Here is a 20,612-nt window from a genome sequence, read left to right as displayed (position 1 = left end):
CTTGTTAGGGTATGCTGTAAATTAGGTAGTCAGGAGCATCAACCAGAAAATTCTTCTGTCACTCTAGTTGGCAATAACTTTCAAGAGTGAAGGAAGGTACGTGGGCATCATTGACTAAGCGATCAGCTGTTCATGCCTGACCTTTTGTAGCACATCTATTATCTTCACTAATATATTTTTATTATACATTTGACATATTTATGGTTATTTGTTTACCAAGTAGTAGACATCTTATTCTCTCATTGCCTGCCACTACTTATAATACTATTCACTCCAGAAGCCAATGAACACGCTCAGACAGATATTCTTGAAACAAAGTATCAAGGTAACAGTTGGGTTCCAAATCCAATGTCTGTAGGGGCTGTCAGAACATCCTTCCTACTTGAGAACAGCAATATGGATAGTTCCCTGATAGAAAAGGTATTTAACAACTAAACAATTTCACTGATGTTCACTTCCTGGCCCTTCTTTCACCTATACTTGTGAAACACTCCTACAGTAAATTAACACAGGAGTCATTCTTAAGTATTAAAGTGCTCTTTAAACCTACGATTTCCCATTCATTGATTTCCCCCCTCCTCTAGATCAATGGCAGTTCCTAATGAGAACTGTGAGACAAATTCCACAAAATTAGACCATATACAGTAATACCATGTGCTACCAGTTTTTGATGTTGCATTGTGTTTGAGCTGGCAGTAGCCCCATCTTGTAGGACATTGTGGATGAAGGTCATCATGTAATGTTGGTAATTATAGAATACATTTTATGACCTTCTGAAGCAAGTACCTGGATATATCCCTGCAACATCATTTACAGGTATTAATTTGATCACTTGTGAACTAGACGCCATGCAGTTTTTTGCACAGCCATGTCTAAATTTACAAAGCAAGCACCTCAAGCATTTTTAGGTGGATTCCAAAATCCTTTATGTCTGTTGCGGTAATACCTAATTTTGTGTTTGTCAGTGGTGGCTGTTGATAATTTAAACTGATAAATTGGCCAGCAAAGTTACTAATGGTGGAACATGTGCACTAGCGCATGTGCTAGTGAAAAGTGCCTGGCTGTGTAATAATAGTAATTAAGAAATGATTGTGTTTAAAGTGCAGGAAATCGGGTGGGCTCCGTCCCATAGCTCAAGGAAACGCTGTACCCCTGGTGTTTGTGATAGGAGAGCCAAAATCTAACACGTTTGCCATTTTGTTTCCTCCCCAGTGTTTCAGCTCTTGTCACACTTATCAGGTAATTTTCCTTGAGCCGGAGAGTTTTGAGACTGGCTAGTACCACATATCTGGTTCTTACTGAGCCTGAGGTCCTCCTCTAAACTTGGGGTGAAAAGAAACCGAGCTTTGGATGGCTGCTCAGTCCCTTCTCTTATTCCTCCCAGTGGTGGTTGTACAGTGGAAGGGAGGGGGCGAATGGCAGGGTGCAGTTATTTAAAAAAAATACACTCTTCCTTTCTCTCCCCGCCTCCCAACATGCAGCACAATAAGGCCTGCTTGGCTTTCCATCACAAGCGAAGAGAGAGCAACAAAGTACGATAGCTGAATCCCTAATTGTCAGGCATCTTGGTGCGTGACTTAGAAGGCCCCTTTATCATTTATGGGACGGGGGCTCAAATAAAGGCCTAGTGATGCTACATATTACAGAAGTAATATTCATCAAACAGAGTTCGACAATCTGGGAAAGAGTAGGGACATGCTGAAGGTAATCTATGATAAGAAGTCTTCAATTCCAGTCCAATAATTTAGAACTTATCTATTGTGACCATGTTTTGAAAACCAACAGGGGCATTTCACAAACACAGAAGCAGGACTACAATTTTACATTGATACAGAGGCCAAACATGACTTAATTGACCATGCTCACCAACACAGAAAAAAACAGACAGAGACGCACTAAATGGAATTATATGCAATTTTTCCACACAGCAACTTTGTTAACTAACGTGCTTTCTTTTACGGGCTGCTGATTAATAGTACACTTGAACAGATAAAAACGTACCTTTATGTCTGTTCATTTCAAAACCACGACATGTGCTAAATTTATTTTTCAGTTTGGACAGACGGTGAAAACCCAGGCACAGCACAGGAAATACAGGACACCTGGAAACCCTTCAGCTATCAGACTTTAAAGAAGCTGACATCAGCCAAAGGAGCTGTTTTCATGACAAAAGGTAAGGAACGTGTGTGTGTGTGGGGAGGGGGGGATGGGGGGGGTCAGTTGATGCCAGGGCAACACAGCGACACCTGATGCAACTCTGCTCACACACCCTGAACTCGTGAGCTCTGCAGAACACTGGTCAGTGGAAGTTCAATACACTGCTTTAATTTGTGCTAACTCAGAGCTACGATCTTAGAGGTGGCGTTGGAGCGCTATTGTGAACATTGCATGGTACCTCAGCAGGGAGCCTGAGGAACCCGAGTCCATGCCGCTTCCTCTCCTGTGCCCCACCCATTACCTACAATGATTGTAAACTGAATCCCTGTACTTTCAATAAAACTTTGTATGGTCCCATTTAACACTGTTTGCTTTCCAACAGCATTTCACAAGCGTGAGGCATTTTGAGCCCACTCAAACCTTTATAACAAGAGGATCCCACCAGCAAATTGAAACCTATTAGATTGTCAGTGCCTCAGTGAGAAGAAATGCTATTACCACTAACTTTAAAAAATCTTTGCAGTGTTTTTATGTTTCAAACATTTTTGTTAAGTCCACAAGGAAAGTGTGAACATGCACTGTTCTCACCACTCATTATACCCTATATTCTAGAGAGCACTTATATATTTTTGCATGATATACATTTAGCCCAACTTGACCAGAGGTGGAAGTGGGCAGAATCTGCACGACACGAAAAGCCAATACGTTTTTAATTTAACAAAAACAGCTGCTCTACTTATTGCTAAAAGACAAGTAAAGCTGCTGATTCCAACAGGTGAGAAGCTTCAGCTTTAGTGAAAGGGAGGCACAGTTTCCTGGTCTGTGAAGCTGGGGACAGGACTGACATGATACAAGACTTCTTGTGGGGTCGACTGGCCTACAGGGTAATCAGGCGGTGCCTGGTTGACTGGTCTGACAGATCTGTGTGTGGGTCGTTGTTTTTAGTAGTTTTACAGGTTATTTACCTGACATTATTGTGGCACTGCCTGGAACAAACACAAATGAATGCAGTCACTCATAGTCTGAAGGAAACTTACACAGAGGGGGTCATTCTGACCCCGGCGGTCATGGACCGCCGGGGCCAGGGTTGGCGGGAGCACCGCCAACAGGCTGGCGGTGCCCCGCAGGGCATTCTGACCGCGGCGGTTTTGCCGCGGTCAGATGCGGAAAACCGGCGTTCTCCCGCCGGTTTTCCGCTGCCCTTTAGAATCCTCCATGGCGGCGCAGCTTGCTGCGCCGCCATGGGGATTCTGACAGCCCATACCGCCATCCTGTTCTTGGCGGGAGGATGGCGGTATGGGTTGTCGTGGGGCCCCAGGGGGCCCCTGCAGTGCCCATGCCAATGGCATGGGCACTGCAGGGGCCCCCGTAAGAGGGCCCCACTTTGTATTTCAGTGTCTGCTTTGCAGACACTGAAATACGCGACGGGTGCCACTGCACCCGTCGCATCTTCCCACTCCGCCGGCTCAATTCTGAGCCGGCGTCCTCGTGGGAAGGCTCTTTTGCACTGGGCTGGCGGGCGGCCTTTTGGCGGCCGCCCGCCAGCCCAGTGCAAAAGCCAGAATACCCTCTGCGGTCTCACGACCGCGGAGCGGTATTTTGGAGGGGGGAACTCTGGCGGGCGGCCCAGTGTGTCTTTAAAAATTCAAAACTGTCCTTATTTGCAAATATGGGCCACATTTTTACAGATCTGGTTTGCTGACAGTGGTTACTTTTATTTTGGTGCCCTTGCCTATTTTTTGTTCCAGTCTGTCCCTGCCTTCTTGCCAATGTGCCTGCTTCCTGAAAGGAATGTAAATGTGTGCAGTTTGGTAAGGCTGCTTGGAAGGCAATGGGCGGTACTTGATGGAGCCACTTGAAGCTTTGTGAAGAAGATCTATTCTTTTTAGGCGGTACTGTAAGGTTTTATCAGCTGAGCTGTGAAGTACATGTTTTTAATGGACAGTTATAAAAAATGTTTTCACTAGGTACAGTTTGAATACTACTAAAGTGTAGAGTTTGGAAGCATATTATCTTGAGCCTAGAATTTTTTGTGCTTTTGTGGCAACCTGATATACTGTGTGTGACACACGTTTAAAACAATGACTTACAAATTCACAGTACATTCTGTCACAGACTGGGAGCTGGTAGCATCAGGATTCAATTCTGTGAATCTTTGGTCACACATACATAGATCTGCAGTGATAGCATTAACCCATAGAAGTTTCATAACTGAAAAATGTGCACTTCCCACTGATTACTTAAACGTGTTTGTATTTTTCATCAAAGATATTTTAGATAGACGGGGACCAACAAAACAGTTCCAGAATATTTTGTTCTTTTTAGCCACACCTTTGAGCCTTCCCGCATGCTCACTGACCCCGTCTCATCACACTCATGATCCGAGGTCCCAGACTTTTTTAGTGCACTTTAACCACTGAACTTCACACATAAGGTTAACCTACCTTTAATTTCATGACTTCCAGCTAACTTTGGAAAGAGTCCTCTATAGGCCGCCAATAACTTTATTTCTTTGCCTTGTGATGAAGTAACATGTCTCAACAGGTGAGTCCTGTTGAGCTTTACAAGAGCCGTCATAACCTCCAGCTGCCTCGGAAGAAAGATCAACTAGAAAAATAATAATAATAAGGGAGGATTTTAAGACTATCAGTTCAAATGTGGAATATTTATTAAATCAGTCCACATTCTCAGTATGTATCAGAGACAAACATTAAATCACAAATGAACCAAATTATGAAAACTGCCCAGAAGACGAAGAACTCTGATATCTCATTGAAGAAGAGTCCAGCTATTTTAGCTCTAGTATGCATCTGTCAAACACAGACCTAGTACGTCCCCCCTGAAACATTCCTACATCTACAGCTCTGCCACAATACCCTATTTTTAGTATAATGCTTTCTCATTTACTGTAAATCGTTAATGTAATGGAAAAACTAGTACAATTAAAAAGGGCTACTAAATAATGTTAAGTTACAATGTAACTTTGTGGTAGTTGCAAAATTAACCTTCGAAAACAAACAGCGGACTTCTGATTGTCATTGTTTTGATTGCCTTTATGAATCACCCTGTAGAAAGATTACGCCAGTATGATATGAGTCTGCACTTTAAGCAAAATGATGTCATTTTATTAAAAAAAACAATTCACATGCCACTCCAGTGGTAAAAGATTCCGATAGACGGTTGGTGTGCAGGTTTGAGTGCAGGCACGCACAGGATAAGGGGGAGCAGGGTCTGGTTTGTATCTGTGAAGAGCCAAGGTGTGTGAAGCTTGCATGGAGTGAAGCGTGGGAAAGGCACATGTTGCACCAGGAGCGATGAGTGTTGCGGGTATGCAAGGAGGATTGGGTGCGGAGCAGTACAAAATTATTGTATTTTTAGAATTAAGTGTAGGTGTGCGCTATGAAAACGGTTGCAGGGAGTAGAGTTGTTGGAAGGTTGTGTTTGAAGATGGCTTAAGGGTGCGTGTGTATGAGTTAGTGAAGCTGTCCTCTGGCCACTAGCATTGGTCTCTCTGACAGGGGCCCGAGGCTCCTTCCTTCCTTTCTTCCCTTGTTGCAGAGTGGTCAGACATAGGAAGTGTGGATGGTGTGGGGAGGGATGGATGTATAGATGATGGGAACCACTGCTGTCATTCTTCAGTTGAGGTGGACCCTCATCCTTATACAGCTCCTTTTCTGGTGCGGCAGCACAGACGTCTTGTCAAGCATCTTCTTGGCAGTCGCAGACTTCCCTGCTCCACAATCCTCAAATACATCCGCTATGTTCTGCTCAAGGCTGAGTGAAGGCAGCCACAGCGAGAAGGAAATGGTGTTCTTTTACGAAGGTAGGGAATTCCTTCTCACTCTCCTTGGTGGTGGGTCCCAGAGTGACACAGAGTCCCTACCTTCTCTGCAGGCCCACTATTGCAGAGTTTTCTTGGAGTACCACCTGGACACAGCAACACTAACCACTGCCACCCATTAGCTGTGGCGCAGAAGACACAATAAAACACTGCATGAATGGCACTTGGTGCAGACGAGCACCCCAAAAGGTGCTACTCTCCAAGGAAGATTGTGTGTCGGGGCCTGGCAGTGTGTGTGCCTTCAATATAAGCAGTTCACATATCAAAAGTGGATGTGCTGCAGTCACTGCAGCTTTAAGGCGGGTGGACGTGTGGGGTAGTTCTGTAATCCAAAGATGGACATTACAGTGTATGTACATGTGTCTCAACGGGGACATAAACAACTGTTCTAACAAAGAAATTGTAGGTAAAGAGTTAAAACTGTTATTAATCACGGTTAAATCAACTAGTGACTGATGAATATCGCCTGATCTCTCTGTGAGAGACAGAAAAAACAATGCCTGGGGGAGACTGCTCTTTCACCCTTGAGGCTGTGTATTAATGGCATGAGCTCTCCTGGATAACTTAAGCTGACAACGACTTAAAGAGGACTTAAGGTGTAATATGTGTTTTTGCTTAATGTGCTTGCCAACTAATGATGGTTGATGGGCACTACCAGTTTTACTACATTTTTAGCATCGCAATCATGCCCGAACTCGTCAGAAAGTTTAGAAATCAAGAATCTATTTAATCCTCGATCGTTTTTAAGATTTAGGATTTATCATAGACACACATTTCTTGGACAATACCGATGATGCTCATTACAAAATATTTAAGCCATCTGGCTGCCATTCTCTATTCTACTAAAGTCCTGACTGTTTGCAGAAGGGCTTCTGGAGCTAAAACAATCAGCAGTGGCCGTGGTGAAAAACCACATCGGGTACAATGCCATACTTTAAACCAACTCGATTGGGTCCCTTTACTTCCATGCATGCTTTAAGAGCTCTGCACACAATGACGAAAGCTCTAGCTAATGTTTCTCCAAACGGATACTTCTGCATGACACAAAGATAAAATCCCATGATTTCTTTCAACTATTTTGCTGCATTGAATGGAACGTCCACTCTTGTGATGTCCAGGTATCCTATGATAAAGGTGCCCCACATTGCCATTGAATGCCTGACCTTTAATATTCGGTCAGCGTGGGACGTATGACCTTGTGCACATATTCTTGCTATCTATTGGGTAGATGTTTGCATATATTTTGCAGCTGAGGGTTAGCATGATGATTTGTTTGTAACTGATTTTGAATGGGAATCTACTACATGCTTTGTAATAACAATGATATTGGGTTCAGCAGTCAAGTAGAGGATTTCTCTTCCTTTGAAGAGCGATGGAATACGTGCAGAAGGGTGTCACTCATGAGTCAAGCATGTGATTTATAAAAAAAGAAAATATTGTGTATAATGGGAGAAACTCTCATGTTTTTCCAGAAGGCAAAGAACAAATCACTGTAGAGATCTATTATGGAAAGATGAGGCCCACTAAATACCTAGTCTCAAAATCAGGAACCTTCATTTATTTATGTTTGCCTTTTTTCTATAGCACATCTGCATTAAGGGAGGAATTAGTGTGTTTATTTAAACAAAGAACAAACAAATATTGAGAACTAGCATAATAGAAAGATAGAACAAGGGGGGCCAGGGAAAACAGTTTTCAAGAAACCATATATGTTTGCTAACCTATGAACTCCTACCAGGCGTGAGTCTATCACTTCACAGGTGGAGGTTTTGGGATTTAGCCTAACTACATTCAGAACTGATGTTTTTAATTAACTTTCTAAAAGCAAGGTGGTTGGCTTGGGTCCTCGGAAAGATACAGAAGGCACTCCATAGGTTGGTGGCAGTCCCAGAAAAGGATTGTTCCAAGGCTTGATTTGTTCTAGAGTTTTGATGTTTCCAGATGGAATGAGTCCATACTCTCCAGACCCCACTGCCCTCCTGAAATAGTCTCAGATTTGGCTGGTATTGCGGTCTTATGGCTTGAATGGCTTTATATGCCAGGCAGCAGATTTTACATTTAATTATAATTTCTAAGTGTAGCCCGTCCATTTTGTTAAGGTTAAGTCAAATGTGTTTTTATTTCCTCTTGAATGAGATGAGTCTGATTTTGGAATGAAAGTAGGGGGTGAAAATGGCTGTCATTTCATTCATTTATTTATTTCGAATTTGTACATATCCATAAAAACACACATCAAATACAAAATCCATCCAATTAAACTACATAAGAATTCATACCTTATAAAAACAAGTTCATAAACATATATTATATTCTAAAATATTGCCCATAAAATGTTAATTGGTGATACAATAGTCTTCAACAAATGTGTGTAAACTCATAGCTACAATAAAAACCCTTAAGTTATACTATAAATTAACTAAGCTATATTATTTGACATTAGCTATAGAGGCATATCACCCTTCCAACCATTCCCTTTAAACATTATGGCGTATCCTCCTGAGTTTTAATGCAACCGATAAAAGATGAGCCAAATTATAACAGATTGCGAGAGATTGCAACAATTGTAAACATAGCGAAGCAGGTGACTGTCAATGGGGTCAAAGAAGATTGACGAATGCCAGCCACATCAGTGTGGAGAAATGCGGCCAAGGAATGTCAGTTCCTTGGCTGAAGTTCTCAAATAATTGGGGATACAGCATTTTGTTTTTTTAGAGAGTGGAGGAAGAAACTAGGCAATTGAGTGAGAATATTTGTATGTGACAAGATAGAGACAACATGTTATCGAGGATGAAGCCCAGTGAATTTACTTCATGGCATAGAGTTGAGGAGAAACGTTCCGGTTACATTTTGTTCCGTAAAGCCAATCAGCTCTGTATTAAAATGGTGGGCCAAAGATCAAAGACACAGCTTTTTCTATAAATACAGCACTAGGAAACTGTCTGGCATCCATTGTTTGATTGTCACGAGACTGGACAGAAGGGTAAGGCTATCTTCCAAGGGCACCGGCCTTATAGTTGCTTGTCATTTGTAGATCGTTAGCTTATAAATCAGTACTCTAGATAAACTGACTGGTCCAGGTAAAGGCTGAATAGAGGGGAGAAGATCGTCCCTTGTGGAACACTTCATCTAACTGTGAAAGTTGCATTTGTGTGCATGTCAGATTTCACTATCTACTCTCTTTGAGTAACAAAGTGAACTGTTTCAGGACTTGATCTCAGAAGCCCATTCTGTATTCCAGCACATTCTAGAACCTCCAGTGACTGATTGTGTCAAAAAATGTGATCAATCAAGTCGGAAAGTATTTTCCTGATCCATGATTTGATTAATCTCATCTAGCACTTTTAAATGTACTGATTAAGTGCTGACGGCTGCTCAAAACTCAAATGGGTAGTCTGCTAATTGGCGATAATATTAATGTAAATGACTAACCGAGAAGGGACACAATGTTCAATTGTTTTCCCTAGCCATGGTAAGCTTGGTCCAGTTCTGTTGTTCAGTACTAGGTTTGAGTCCAAGATTGGTGCCTTTAGTGTTGGGAGTTATTTGTCCATTTTTTTAGGGGTATGCAAACGATTTTCTGCCTGTGCTAATTATTGCTCATTTGACACTAAGGCCCATATTTATACTTTTTGATGCTAAACTGCGCTAACGCAGTTTAGCGTCAAAAAATTTAGCGCCGTCTAACGCCATTCTGAAGCGCCATGCGGGCACCGTATTTATGGAATGGCGTTAGCCGGCGCTAGCATACCGGCGCTGCCTGGTGTGCGTGGAAAAAAACCACGTAGACCAGGCAGCGCCGGCGCAGGGGGAAAATGGCGTTAGGGCGTCTTAAAATGGGGCAAGTCAGGTTGAGGCAAAAAAATCGCCTCAACCCGATTTGCGCCATTTTTTTCGACGCCCAGGCGCCATTTAAATGACTCCTGTCTTAGTAAAGACAGGAGTCATGCCCCCTTGCCCAATGGCCATGCCCAGGGGACTTATGTCCCCTGGGCATGGTCATTGGGCATAGTGGCATGTAGGGGGGCACAAATAAGGCCCCCCTATGCCACCAAAAAAAAATAAAAAAAATAAAAAATTATACTTACCTGAACTTACCTGAATGTCCCTGGGATGGGTCCCTCCATGCTTGGGTGTCCTCCTGGGGTGGGCAAGGGTGGCAGGGGGGGTCCCTGGGGGCATGGGAGGGCACCTGTGGGCTCATTTTGAGCCCACAGGCCCCTTAACGCCTACCCTGACCCAGGCGTTAAAAAGTGGCGCAAATGCAGGGTTTTTTGACCCGACCACTCCCGGGCGTGATTTTTGCCCGGGAGTATAAATACGACGCATTTGCGTCGCCGTCATTTTTTTAGACGGGAACGCCTTCCTTGCATCTCATTAACGCAAGGAAGGCGTTCACGCAAAAAAATGACGCTATTTGCCCATACTTTGGCGCTAGACGCGTCTAACGCCAAAGTATAAATATGGCGTTAGTTTTGCGCCGAATTTGCGTCGAAAAAAACGACGCTAATTCGGCGCAAACGGAGTATAAATACGGGCCTAAGAATGTACAAAATGATCAAAATTAGACTAAGCTAATTTTGATGGCAGAAGATCTTGGAAGTAATAAGTTGGTCTGTGATGTTTGATTAATTTTCAGAGGATAGTAGGGAAAAAGTGTTCCATATATTTCCCTTTTGCAGAGTAAGCTGTTTGAAAGGCATGCGGCTTGTTTTCTTTTCTCTGATTTTGTGATCTTCACCCATGAAAATAGTTAAGAAGTTATTGTATATTCTCAGTCAGGGTAATGCAAGTGCATCCTTTGAGGTGAGATGTTATCATGATTGCATTTCAAAATCTATACTGCAGGATTTGAGACATTACAATATCTGGTCTGAATAGTAAATTGTTTTAGCCTTTGGATAAATATTTTGTACTTTTTCCTCATGGTGTGGTGTTTGGTTGGAGCTGCAGGATTTCAAAGCCAGCCACATATTTTCACAATTCATAGCAGCTCTTCTTTGGCCACATAGACAAACGCTTATACATGGTCAAATGGGCTTGGGATGGGGTTGTTTCAGTTTGACAGTGGACATCATGTTGGCAAAGGAGTGTATGCTCTAAGGTACAATTTGGTAAACTAAGCTTTTCATATACTTTGGGCCTAATTAAGAGTTTGGCAGACGGGATGGCCCGTTGGCCAAACTCTGACAGGGTGGCTGCTGCCGTAGTGGTGACCACTCCACCGGACCTTAGTTTCCGTCTGTCAACCTAGCGGGAAACAGTAGCAGCAGGGAGCATTGCGAGGGTGCTGGCCTGTGGCCCCCTGCACCTGTGAAACTGCCATGTGAATGCTGGCGGAAAAAGAGATTGTAAGGGCAGTGCCACAGCAGCAGTAGTCCGGACTGCTACCGCGAGGCTGGTGGTCTTAAGATCACCAGCCACGTGATGAAGCCCTTATTCTGTTAGCTATGAAGAGTTTCATAGTAGAGGTGTAAGACTAGGTGATTCCCATTTCTTTTGTGTATACCGTACCATTACTAGAAATAGTTGAGCCTCATTGTTGATGGGTACTGTTGGACATTAGGGTTTTATTGGCTATCTTTAAGATACACAGAAATGCTGCTTGATGTTTGTGAGCATAGAATCCTATTTTCCTGATCAACATTTTGTGCAGTTTGTATTTGAGAACATTTGGATGAGCTGCACTTTCACTCAAACTGTTCTTCACCTGACCCATTTCAAGTGAACATATCTTCTTTTCTATATGAAATGTTTTGTGCTAAAGGATAGCCCTGATTTCAGTTATGATACCTCTGATGGAAGCTTCCAATGCAATGATGTGCACAGCTCCGACTCACAGGAGAATGTTATTACTGAAAGCAGTGACAGGGAATGCCAGTTCTACACCAACCAGCATAGTAGATACAATTAGACTCGACACACTGTTGAAGGAGCTCACCACCTTAACCTTAAAAATGTCCAAAGGAGATGTCAAAGGCACTACATCGCAATACCCTTGCACATGAAATCCATGAGAACAAACATCACAATAGCTGGGCTCTGCAGAAAGGAGATTGAGAGCAGTACCTGATGGTTAATCATATAACTGATTTGGGCAGGGTTTGTGCAACCCCCAAACTAAAATGTTGACTTGGAGGATAGAAACCATGGGGACAATGAGAAATTCTTTGATGCTCCTGAAACCACGAAAACAGTGAAAGCATGTAGTTTTGTCTCAGGTTTCCGGATGACCCTCAGAGAGATAGATTTCACACTGCTAAAATCCAAAAAACACAAAGGATGCGCTGCTGAAACTTGAAAAAGAAAGATTTACCCACACCTGTCATTGTGTGTCTTCTTCACAGCAGTGGGTGGGACAATTACTACTTAAATCAAGAAAACATAACCCCTACTCACATAGAAAAAGCGCTTTGCAAATCTCATCTGATTTCTCACAGGAAACTATCATTAGGAAGAAACAGATGCTTGCCATGAGACCGCTGCTGGAATAATGTGATGGATGTTTTGGCCTGCAAGATTTAGTAGTTATCATAAGTAGAATTAATGGTAAGACCAGCAAATATATAAGTCCTGGAAAGCTGCAATAGTATTAATTGTCTGTGGTTCTATTGTCCCCATTTGGTCCAAGGAGTCTCAATTCTGCTGCTACATTCAGAATTAGTGCAGTTGCCAGGAATGTCATATTATTGTGGAAAACATTGTCATTTAGGGCAACATAGGTAGGTATGCAAAACAAGCAGGCGGCTATAGAATTAGGTAAAACCCATATAATTATTGGGCATGAATAAACTCTTGTATCTGATATGACCATTTTGTTAATAGATCTGGGAACTCAGACTTGACAAATCACTGTGACAGGGGCTTTCTTAAGGACTTGATTACTGCCCCCTCTATTTTTGATTATTGGTGTCCTGCTCATCCAGGCAAGAGGTAATAGACATTTCCTTCTTGTATCCCACGACCCTGCACAAGAATTTACTATACATTTACCCATGGGTTCCTAGTATCTAACATGTTGGATTGTGTCATATATTGAAGGTGGCCCTTTGGACCAAGCACCAACATCAATATCGCTCAGGTTGGACATAGGTTTCAGAAGAACGAATACCTAGTTCTGCAAACCTGTATAAGTGCCAATAAAGTCTTTGGTGAAAAAAGGCCTTCTATGAGGTTAATTGAGAGAGAGGCAGATTTTTGTGGCAGGGAGATGCTGGGAAAATAACCCCCGGAACGACTACTCAAGCCCAGGCTACACTCTGTGTTCAGAACCTTCAAATCACTGCTGCATGAATTAAAACAGTCATAATACAACTTGAGATCCCTGTGAACTGAACATGTGGAGTATGTCCTATCCTATCTGAAATGGAGGTATTAAGAGCACAGAATGAATGTGGGTAATCTGCCAGCTGCATATTTAATAAAACATGCAGAATTATTGGCCATACCAGCAATAAACAATGAACATTGCAATTTGCTAACACATTCTAGAGAAATAACAGATGCATTGCTTTTTTTTGGAAACTCACCTACCCAGAAAGCATTGATACTTCTCCCACAAACCACTGAAGTTGGGGGAATAACCCAAAGATACGGATTTTCAGGAAATAAATGGTGTGGCAGGCATAATCCTCAAAGGACATCCTTAAATTGCAGAAAGTTCTCTATGATGATCACATAAATCCTTTCAAGACCTGAAGGTAGACTACATATTCGAATCATTGCAACAGTAGTGGTTGCACAGATAAATTGGAGAACCAGCTAACAAATCACCCTTACAAGGTACAATCCTCAGTGAGGCACAAATGATTCAGTGCTGGGACCAGACAAGAAGCACTGTCAGGCTTATGTATGTATAGAACTCTTAGAAAGTATTGAAAGACAAGTGACAAATCATTTTCTCAATTATATATAGCAAGAAAAATGGTCTCCTCTGCAACACAGAATAAGGTCTGCCACAGGCTAGACTGAAATTAGGTATATTTAGAACTCTGGAAACTATTTCTGAGTTTATGATGAGAAACTCTGTGGACCCTTTTTGACTTTGAATTCCCAATTGAATCCTACCTTCAGATCACCCTGCATCCAGGTGTCCCCAGGATGTCCACATAGTCATTAGCACAATCTTCTCTGTCTTTTGGTAAGATGGAAAGTCTGAAGGTTCACTGTACAAATTCCGCTGCTCCCATGTCATCATCTAGCTCCAAAACCACCTTCATCATAGTTGAATTGCAACTCATCTCTGAAGTACTGAAGTCCTCAAGCTTATCTATAATTACCTCTGCCTTCATAATCCTAACAAAACTTAGCAAAAGTCCTTACAGGCACCAGTCATCTTCATGTGGATCAGAACAGCATAGGACTTTGTACTCGGTAACAGCTTCTGTACTGAAGAAAATGCTTTTATTCGTCAGGCCATACTGGCTTTTGGGTCATATTTTGTTTCATCAAAGAACCTGAAATTGGTGAAGCTTCCTTGTTTTGTTCAGTTTTGTGGTTTTGGATACTTCTCAGGAGATTCAACCAATGCATGCAACAAATGCATAAAGGAAGCAACCACTTAACAAGGGTAGACCTCCAGTCTGAAAACACAAGTAGCAAAAGTGGACAGCTAGGACTGCACTCATCCATTTCTGACACTGATTTTGCTAGAGACACGCAGTCAACTTTTCTCAGGGCATGTCAAGTTTGAAGTGAGCCACAACTCTATTAGCACAGAGCTGTTCAGTGACCCTTCATGCAGTTCAAATGGAAGCCATGTCCCCTCATTTTGCTGACAATTCATAATCCATGTAGCTCACACTTAAGAGTTTGCTATTGCTTCATGTGAGTAAAACGTATGTTTCTTTTATTTTCTCTAGCTCTTCTTCCAGCCTTTTATAATTTGCACATCGGAGGGGTATGGAAACATAAGAACTTCCAGCATGTTAGTGTGGTATACAATCCATTTTCTGTAGTTTCTGTATTTTCTGTGTGCAGTTGAAATCACCCTTATAGTAGCCAATCTGAATACACCACATTTGACCAGCCACTACAGGAAGAAGAGATAAATGGGGGACTGACAGATCAGTGGTTCTGAAAAAAGTGGTGCAAAGACACCCAAATATGTGGCAAGAGAAAGGAAAAGCAACAGCTTCTGTAAGTAAGGTAATTGATGGCTTTAATATGCCATTTGTGAGCCAAATCTGTTAGGACACAGCCTGTTTTCCATGGAACACTTTGGCCCAGATTTACAAGCAGCCAGCACCGCCGATGTGTCACTTTTAGTTGATGCATTGGCGACGCATACTGCTGACTCATATCAACAAGGCCTCACAAAGACTCTTACATGGCCTTGTAGATATGGAGTAAGGCAACGCAGCGCAAGTCGCTGCGTTGTCTTAATTTGCATTGAGGAGGCATTTCCATAGGTGTTACGTGGGCGTTTCCAGGGAACTCCCATGGATTTTGATACATTCCCAGATTTACAAGGTTTTGTAAACCTGGCAATGCATCAAAACCCTACGCTACCCATGGGGTGGCGTAGAAGTAACGCAACGGGAGCAATATCTTTAATTCTCCTGTTTTTTACCTCTTGCTATGTGTGTTCTTGGGATTGTTTTTGTGTAGAAAGGTACCCCTTCCTGCTTAAAAAACAATCATCCCCACAACGTAGGCACCCTTTCACCATGACCATGGTGCAAGGGTGCCTGTGTTGGCACATGGCAGCAATTTGTGCGCCAGACCAGGGAAAAAGGACAGGAATGCATTGTATCACGTAGATATAGAGCATTCCTACCCTTTTGTTTTGATGCTGGGCAGTGCAGCAAGAAGACTTGCAGCGCTGCCCTGCACCAAAACATTGTAAATCGGGCCCTTTTGTACTACGTCAACCATGTGTAGCATCTCATAGTAATTTGAGGAGGACGTAAGTAACGTTCTGATGAAATGAGACTTGATTACTGGTTTCTGGGTCCATTAAATAAACTAGAATATTGCTCACCCACACTTCTCACTGTGCAATGCTATTTCTGTGTATTTCTGTGCCACACTATCAGCAGAATCTCAAGCCATTCATTTTTCCCATGGTGGCAGAGAATTCCAGTCACCACTAAGTACAGTGTCAACAACGTTCGAACTTAGTAACTGTGGAGGTACCACTGAGAGCTACTGATCTCTTATCTAAACCCCCATTAAGCTGTTTTCACTTACTGTACCCCCTGCTCTCCTGACCTCAATAAAACAAATAAATAATTAAACACGTTTGTCTGAGGAACAAACCTGTGGCATACTGTGCACTAGCTGGAGAATTTTTGTGTAGTTCGGGCCCTCGACAAAAAACTTGGTGGAAACTTGAAAATGATCTTCTTCCAGTTGGATGGACAGTTTGCCTTCTGAATCAGTCTTTGAATAATTTACCTAGTAGAAAGAAATAAAAAAAAGTCTGAATGACTATTAGCACATTTCAGATGAGTACATTTGTGAATGTAAATGAGAATGAAAATAATCAAATGTTGGCAAGACATTCCAAACTGGAAAATGTTTCTACACTGCGTGCATTGGATAAGTGTAGCCGCCTTCTCGTTGGCTTCTGCATCCGTTCCTTAGTCCTAGAACCAAAGGATGCTTTCAAGTATTTGAATATGACTTTTCCATCATGTATAAACTTCACTTCCGCTTCTTCACTCACCACAGACATCAGTAATTCTTGTCAGTGGGGGGGAGGGTCTACCTCACATTAAAAGATAATGCCGAATAACACGCTAGAATCTGTTTTTTTCGCATCTATTACCGTGTTTTCTCAATTTTCAGACCGATTTTCATACAAACTTTTTGCTTGCTTTTAGAAGGCAAAATTTGTTTGTGAAAAACTTGGGACCTGCGTAATTCCTGGGCAACTTGTGATTCCCAAAAGAAATTCCCCAAATAAAATATCTTCCCCTTTCCTTCCCTACTCCACCCATCCCTTCCACTCACCTTCCACACATGCTTGGGCCTGCAGACATTTACCACCCACTGAGAGCACGTGGTGGATGTATGTGGTAAAACCGCATGGAATAGAGGACTGTGTGGTTTTATAGTAAAAAAAAGCAGCCCAAACATTGTAATTTTCCATTCCATGGTGCTCCAACTATTAATTGCATAGTAAAGTGATGATTTTAACCACGAAAACTGTAAAATCACATGCAATCTTAAAATGTGGTAAACTCGCCGCAGCACCGTTCAACTCGTAATTATGGTCAAAACATTGAAAAAACAGTGAACAAAAAATGATCTGTGATGTTTGTCTCTTTTTAGAGAAAAATGCTTAAAATGAGATAAAAAAACGCAATCACCCTATGATCTCCGAGCTGCAGGCGCAGAGGGAAGGTAGGTTAAAAGATCGAAAAGAAAGAGGGTAAAATGATGCTAGAATGGACTTACAGTGCTCCCCGGCCTTGGGTTCATGCAAAAGCATTCGGAGGGGGAGGAGTAACAATGTGCGCTTAAGAAGACATAAGAGTGTAGAGTAAAAGTACTGCAGGTGGGCACTGAAGTTGTGACCACAACGGGGAATCGGTCCATCCAGCAGACCTGCCCCAAAGCTGTCGATTGTTCTTCCTGCTAACTCAAGAAACTTAAAATATACACAGAAAACGAATATTGTACTTGCCATACGTTTATAGTAAAATATACCTGACTGGGTTTCCCATGTCATTCAGAGATGGCTAGAATGTTGCTACCCCTTAGTTACTGTTTGCGAAGCATTTGAAGTACTTTGAAACCCGCATGAATTATTCTATTTGCCATCTTAAAGGAAGTTTACATTTAGATTTTGTCTTTTTTTTTAGCTAATTGCTTGCTCTGCTATCCCGAGCCCTTAACAAATCTATTAATGTAAAAGAGAATTTGCATTTTACTTTTGTTAGCATTAGTAAAATGATGGATGTTCCTGTCAGTCGTGTAGAATCAAAAATTGTAAATAAAGATTGTGTCACAAATATACAACAAAAATACAATGGCCCACCATTGAGCATTGGAGTTAAGGTGATGTCCCTTCTTGTGAAGCCATCAAGCGCAAAGGTCATGGGAGATCACTTCTGATAATCCAGTAATTGTGGTCAAATTATGGTAATTAAGATATGTACATACTGCCTTGTTTCCCATGTCTGGGTGTAATGGGCTTTCCCAATTCAGGTTTTTGTCTTCAACTTCGACAGTTGTAGTCCTAGTTTTATGATGGACTGAACAAGACTAAAAGTCCCAGAATTCAAAGAAAAAACGTAGACTAAAGCAGCTCATCACACATTGACATAGGAAATTTGGAAATATTTTATGTATAATTTTTTAAGACATGCAATATTCCAGTTATTTACTGAAGGTCCACACTGCAGGTGAACCAGCTATCCAGATGATTTGAAAACTGTTCAGTATGAAAACCATTAGAGTGATTTTTTAAATTCCAGCGTTGCCCACTCCACTATATCAAAAATAATTAGGACGATAAACTAATCAAGATCTAGGATAAAGCACAATATGTGACTATGGGCCAGATGTAGCAAAGGTTTTTAACCATTCTGTGTCTATGGGAAAAAGTGTTCGGACATATGGCCCTATGTCCTGTTGGACTTAGATATTGAGTAGGGCCAAGGAACACCCACCCAAACAACCAGCACCTGAGTCAGAAAGATAAATCTATGGAAGAAAAAGTTTGCACCTGTAGATTTATGCTAATGCCTATGATTAAGTCTCACACTTAATGCAATTGAACAGCACAGTGCTGAGATTTACTCCTAGTAGTAGGATTACATGTCCTCACTCCCTTTCATTAAGAAATGGGACAAGATGAAACTCGAAATACACCTGTAGAGGTGTAACTAGCAACTATGCACTAGAAGACAAAACACACACCTGAAAAACATTACTAATAGAAACCACATAGATAGAGACAACACCCTGCACTTGGCGCCTTTTGCCTTTTACTGCAAAGTGTTGTGGAAACCACACATCGGCCACAGTTGTGTTGTGTGTCATTCTGTGTGTGTTTATATGCTCGTGTGTGGGCTTGTTTAGAACTTAAAACGTGCTTTGACAAATCTGAGTATGTTTAGCTCAATTTGAGATGAGTCTTGTGTTTTTCAGAATTAATTAATAATTAGGGAGTTTTAAGTTTTGAAATATGCTCATGTGTTATGTTGCATCATTTTAAATGTGGTTTGTATAGGTATCTTCAATATTCCCAGGCATATGATTACTTTCTTACCTTAATTATGTTTTATTTTATCTTGGTGTTTCTTAATTTGTACACTATGATATATATGGGTGTATGCAATGATTACAGTAATAATATAACCTTTTATCTGTGTAGCAATTACTTTATTTTTGGGCAGTGCGCTCTGTGCTGGCAGTGATATTCCATACCTCTTTTGAGCTCTAAGTTATTACTGTCCAGTACCTGTGAGTGTCTATTTGCTGTGTATGACTTACTCAAAGGCTTCACTAGTATACCTTTGAGTCTATTTGGGCTGTAGTTCTACTGGTGTGGTTTTAGGTGTAACTTTAGTGAATTTTAACTGACGTACCCTTTTGTATGAGAGATTCTGTAGTTGCACAACACTCCCTTCGCCACTCCTTAATATTCCCTTTTCTCCACCCATTTTATAGTAGATGTTCACCTTTTTCAGCCACTCTCCCTTGCCCCTCCAGCCTTTACAACTAAAAGAATCACTATGCATGTGGAGTTCTACTCATTCCCAGTAAGGAACTCCAGCCATAAGACATAGGAACAGTGTAGACATTCATCTACATCTGATCTGTACCTATGTGAATTGTATTTATGAGTATGTGAAGCGGTTCTACAAAAGCTCTACATGCATAAATGGTTGCACAAGCAGCTTGATTCAGTGAAGCAGATCACATGGAAAGGTATTCCCTGATAAGATATCCCGGCAATTATTCATGACATTTCTGTATCTTCTCTGAGAAATCGAAGATTCCTGTCTAGAGATGAGACAGGTGGATTCACTGTTGACCAGTCATTTACGCAGTGCCTCTGAAGACCCAGGGGATTCTGATGATAAAACTGTAAATGCAGCTCTCATAAAATTCCATGTGGTCCATTCCTTGGCATCCATCTGTATACATGTCTAGCTGACAAAACTCAGTCACTATTGACATATTTTAGAGCACTATTAAAGCCATTTAATGAGGGGACTGACTGCTCAACCAGGATGCATATAATCCAGAAGCAAGTCAAGTGATCAATCGAAATTGTCTTTGAAGAAATAGAGCCCTGGCTTTGACCTCAAAGCCCAAGTGTGTGCCTTTCTGTCAACCACCACCACAAAGGCCAGCTTAGGTACACAGCATGCTTTATCAGCAACCAAATCAACTTAACACGTCAGACACAATTTGAAGGCCATTCTTTAGATTTCAGTAGCAGAAAACGGTGCCCCATATTTTGCAGGCCGACAACAGCAGTCTGTAGAAGTGCATCTGTGTTTCTTTGGAACGAATTGGGAGTCATTAGTTTAGGATTCCTGGGTCCTGCACATCATCCACTAAGGCTACAGTATAAAGTTAAATATCCTCTTTGGAGGGATCATTCTCAATTCCTGGACAAGGTATTCACAGACAAGAGCAACACTGTCATTAACAA

General features: G+C 41.8%; 1 protein-coding gene across 4 annotated transcripts in view; it reads right to left on the bottom strand.

Annotated features, from left to right (window-relative positions):
- LOC138261322 (uncharacterized) overlaps positions 1–20,612 on the bottom strand; it is an 888,401-nt gene that overhangs the window by 130,189 nt on the left and 737,600 nt on the right. For all 4 annotated transcript variants that reach the window (XR_011199068.1, XM_069210158.1, XM_069210160.1 and 1 more), the window contains 2 exons: positions 16,256–16,393; positions 4,602–4,764 (listed from right to left, as the gene is read on the bottom strand). Coding sequence is in view for 3 of the 4 variants with exons in the window: in XM_069210158.1 (XP_069066259.1) it covers positions 4,602–4,764; positions 16,256–16,393 (301 nt within the window). In the remaining variant the exon portion in view is untranslated. The remainder of the gene's footprint in view (positions 1–4,601; positions 4,765–16,255; positions 16,394–20,612) is intronic.

Source organism: Pleurodeles waltl, chromosome 10 (genome assembly GCF_031143425.1).
Source record: "Pleurodeles waltl isolate 20211129_DDA chromosome 10, aPleWal1.hap1.20221129, whole genome shotgun sequence".
NCBI lineage: Eukaryota > Metazoa > Chordata > Amphibia > Caudata > Salamandridae > Pleurodeles > Pleurodeles waltl.
This window is presented reverse-complemented; position numbering and strand designations above follow the sequence as displayed.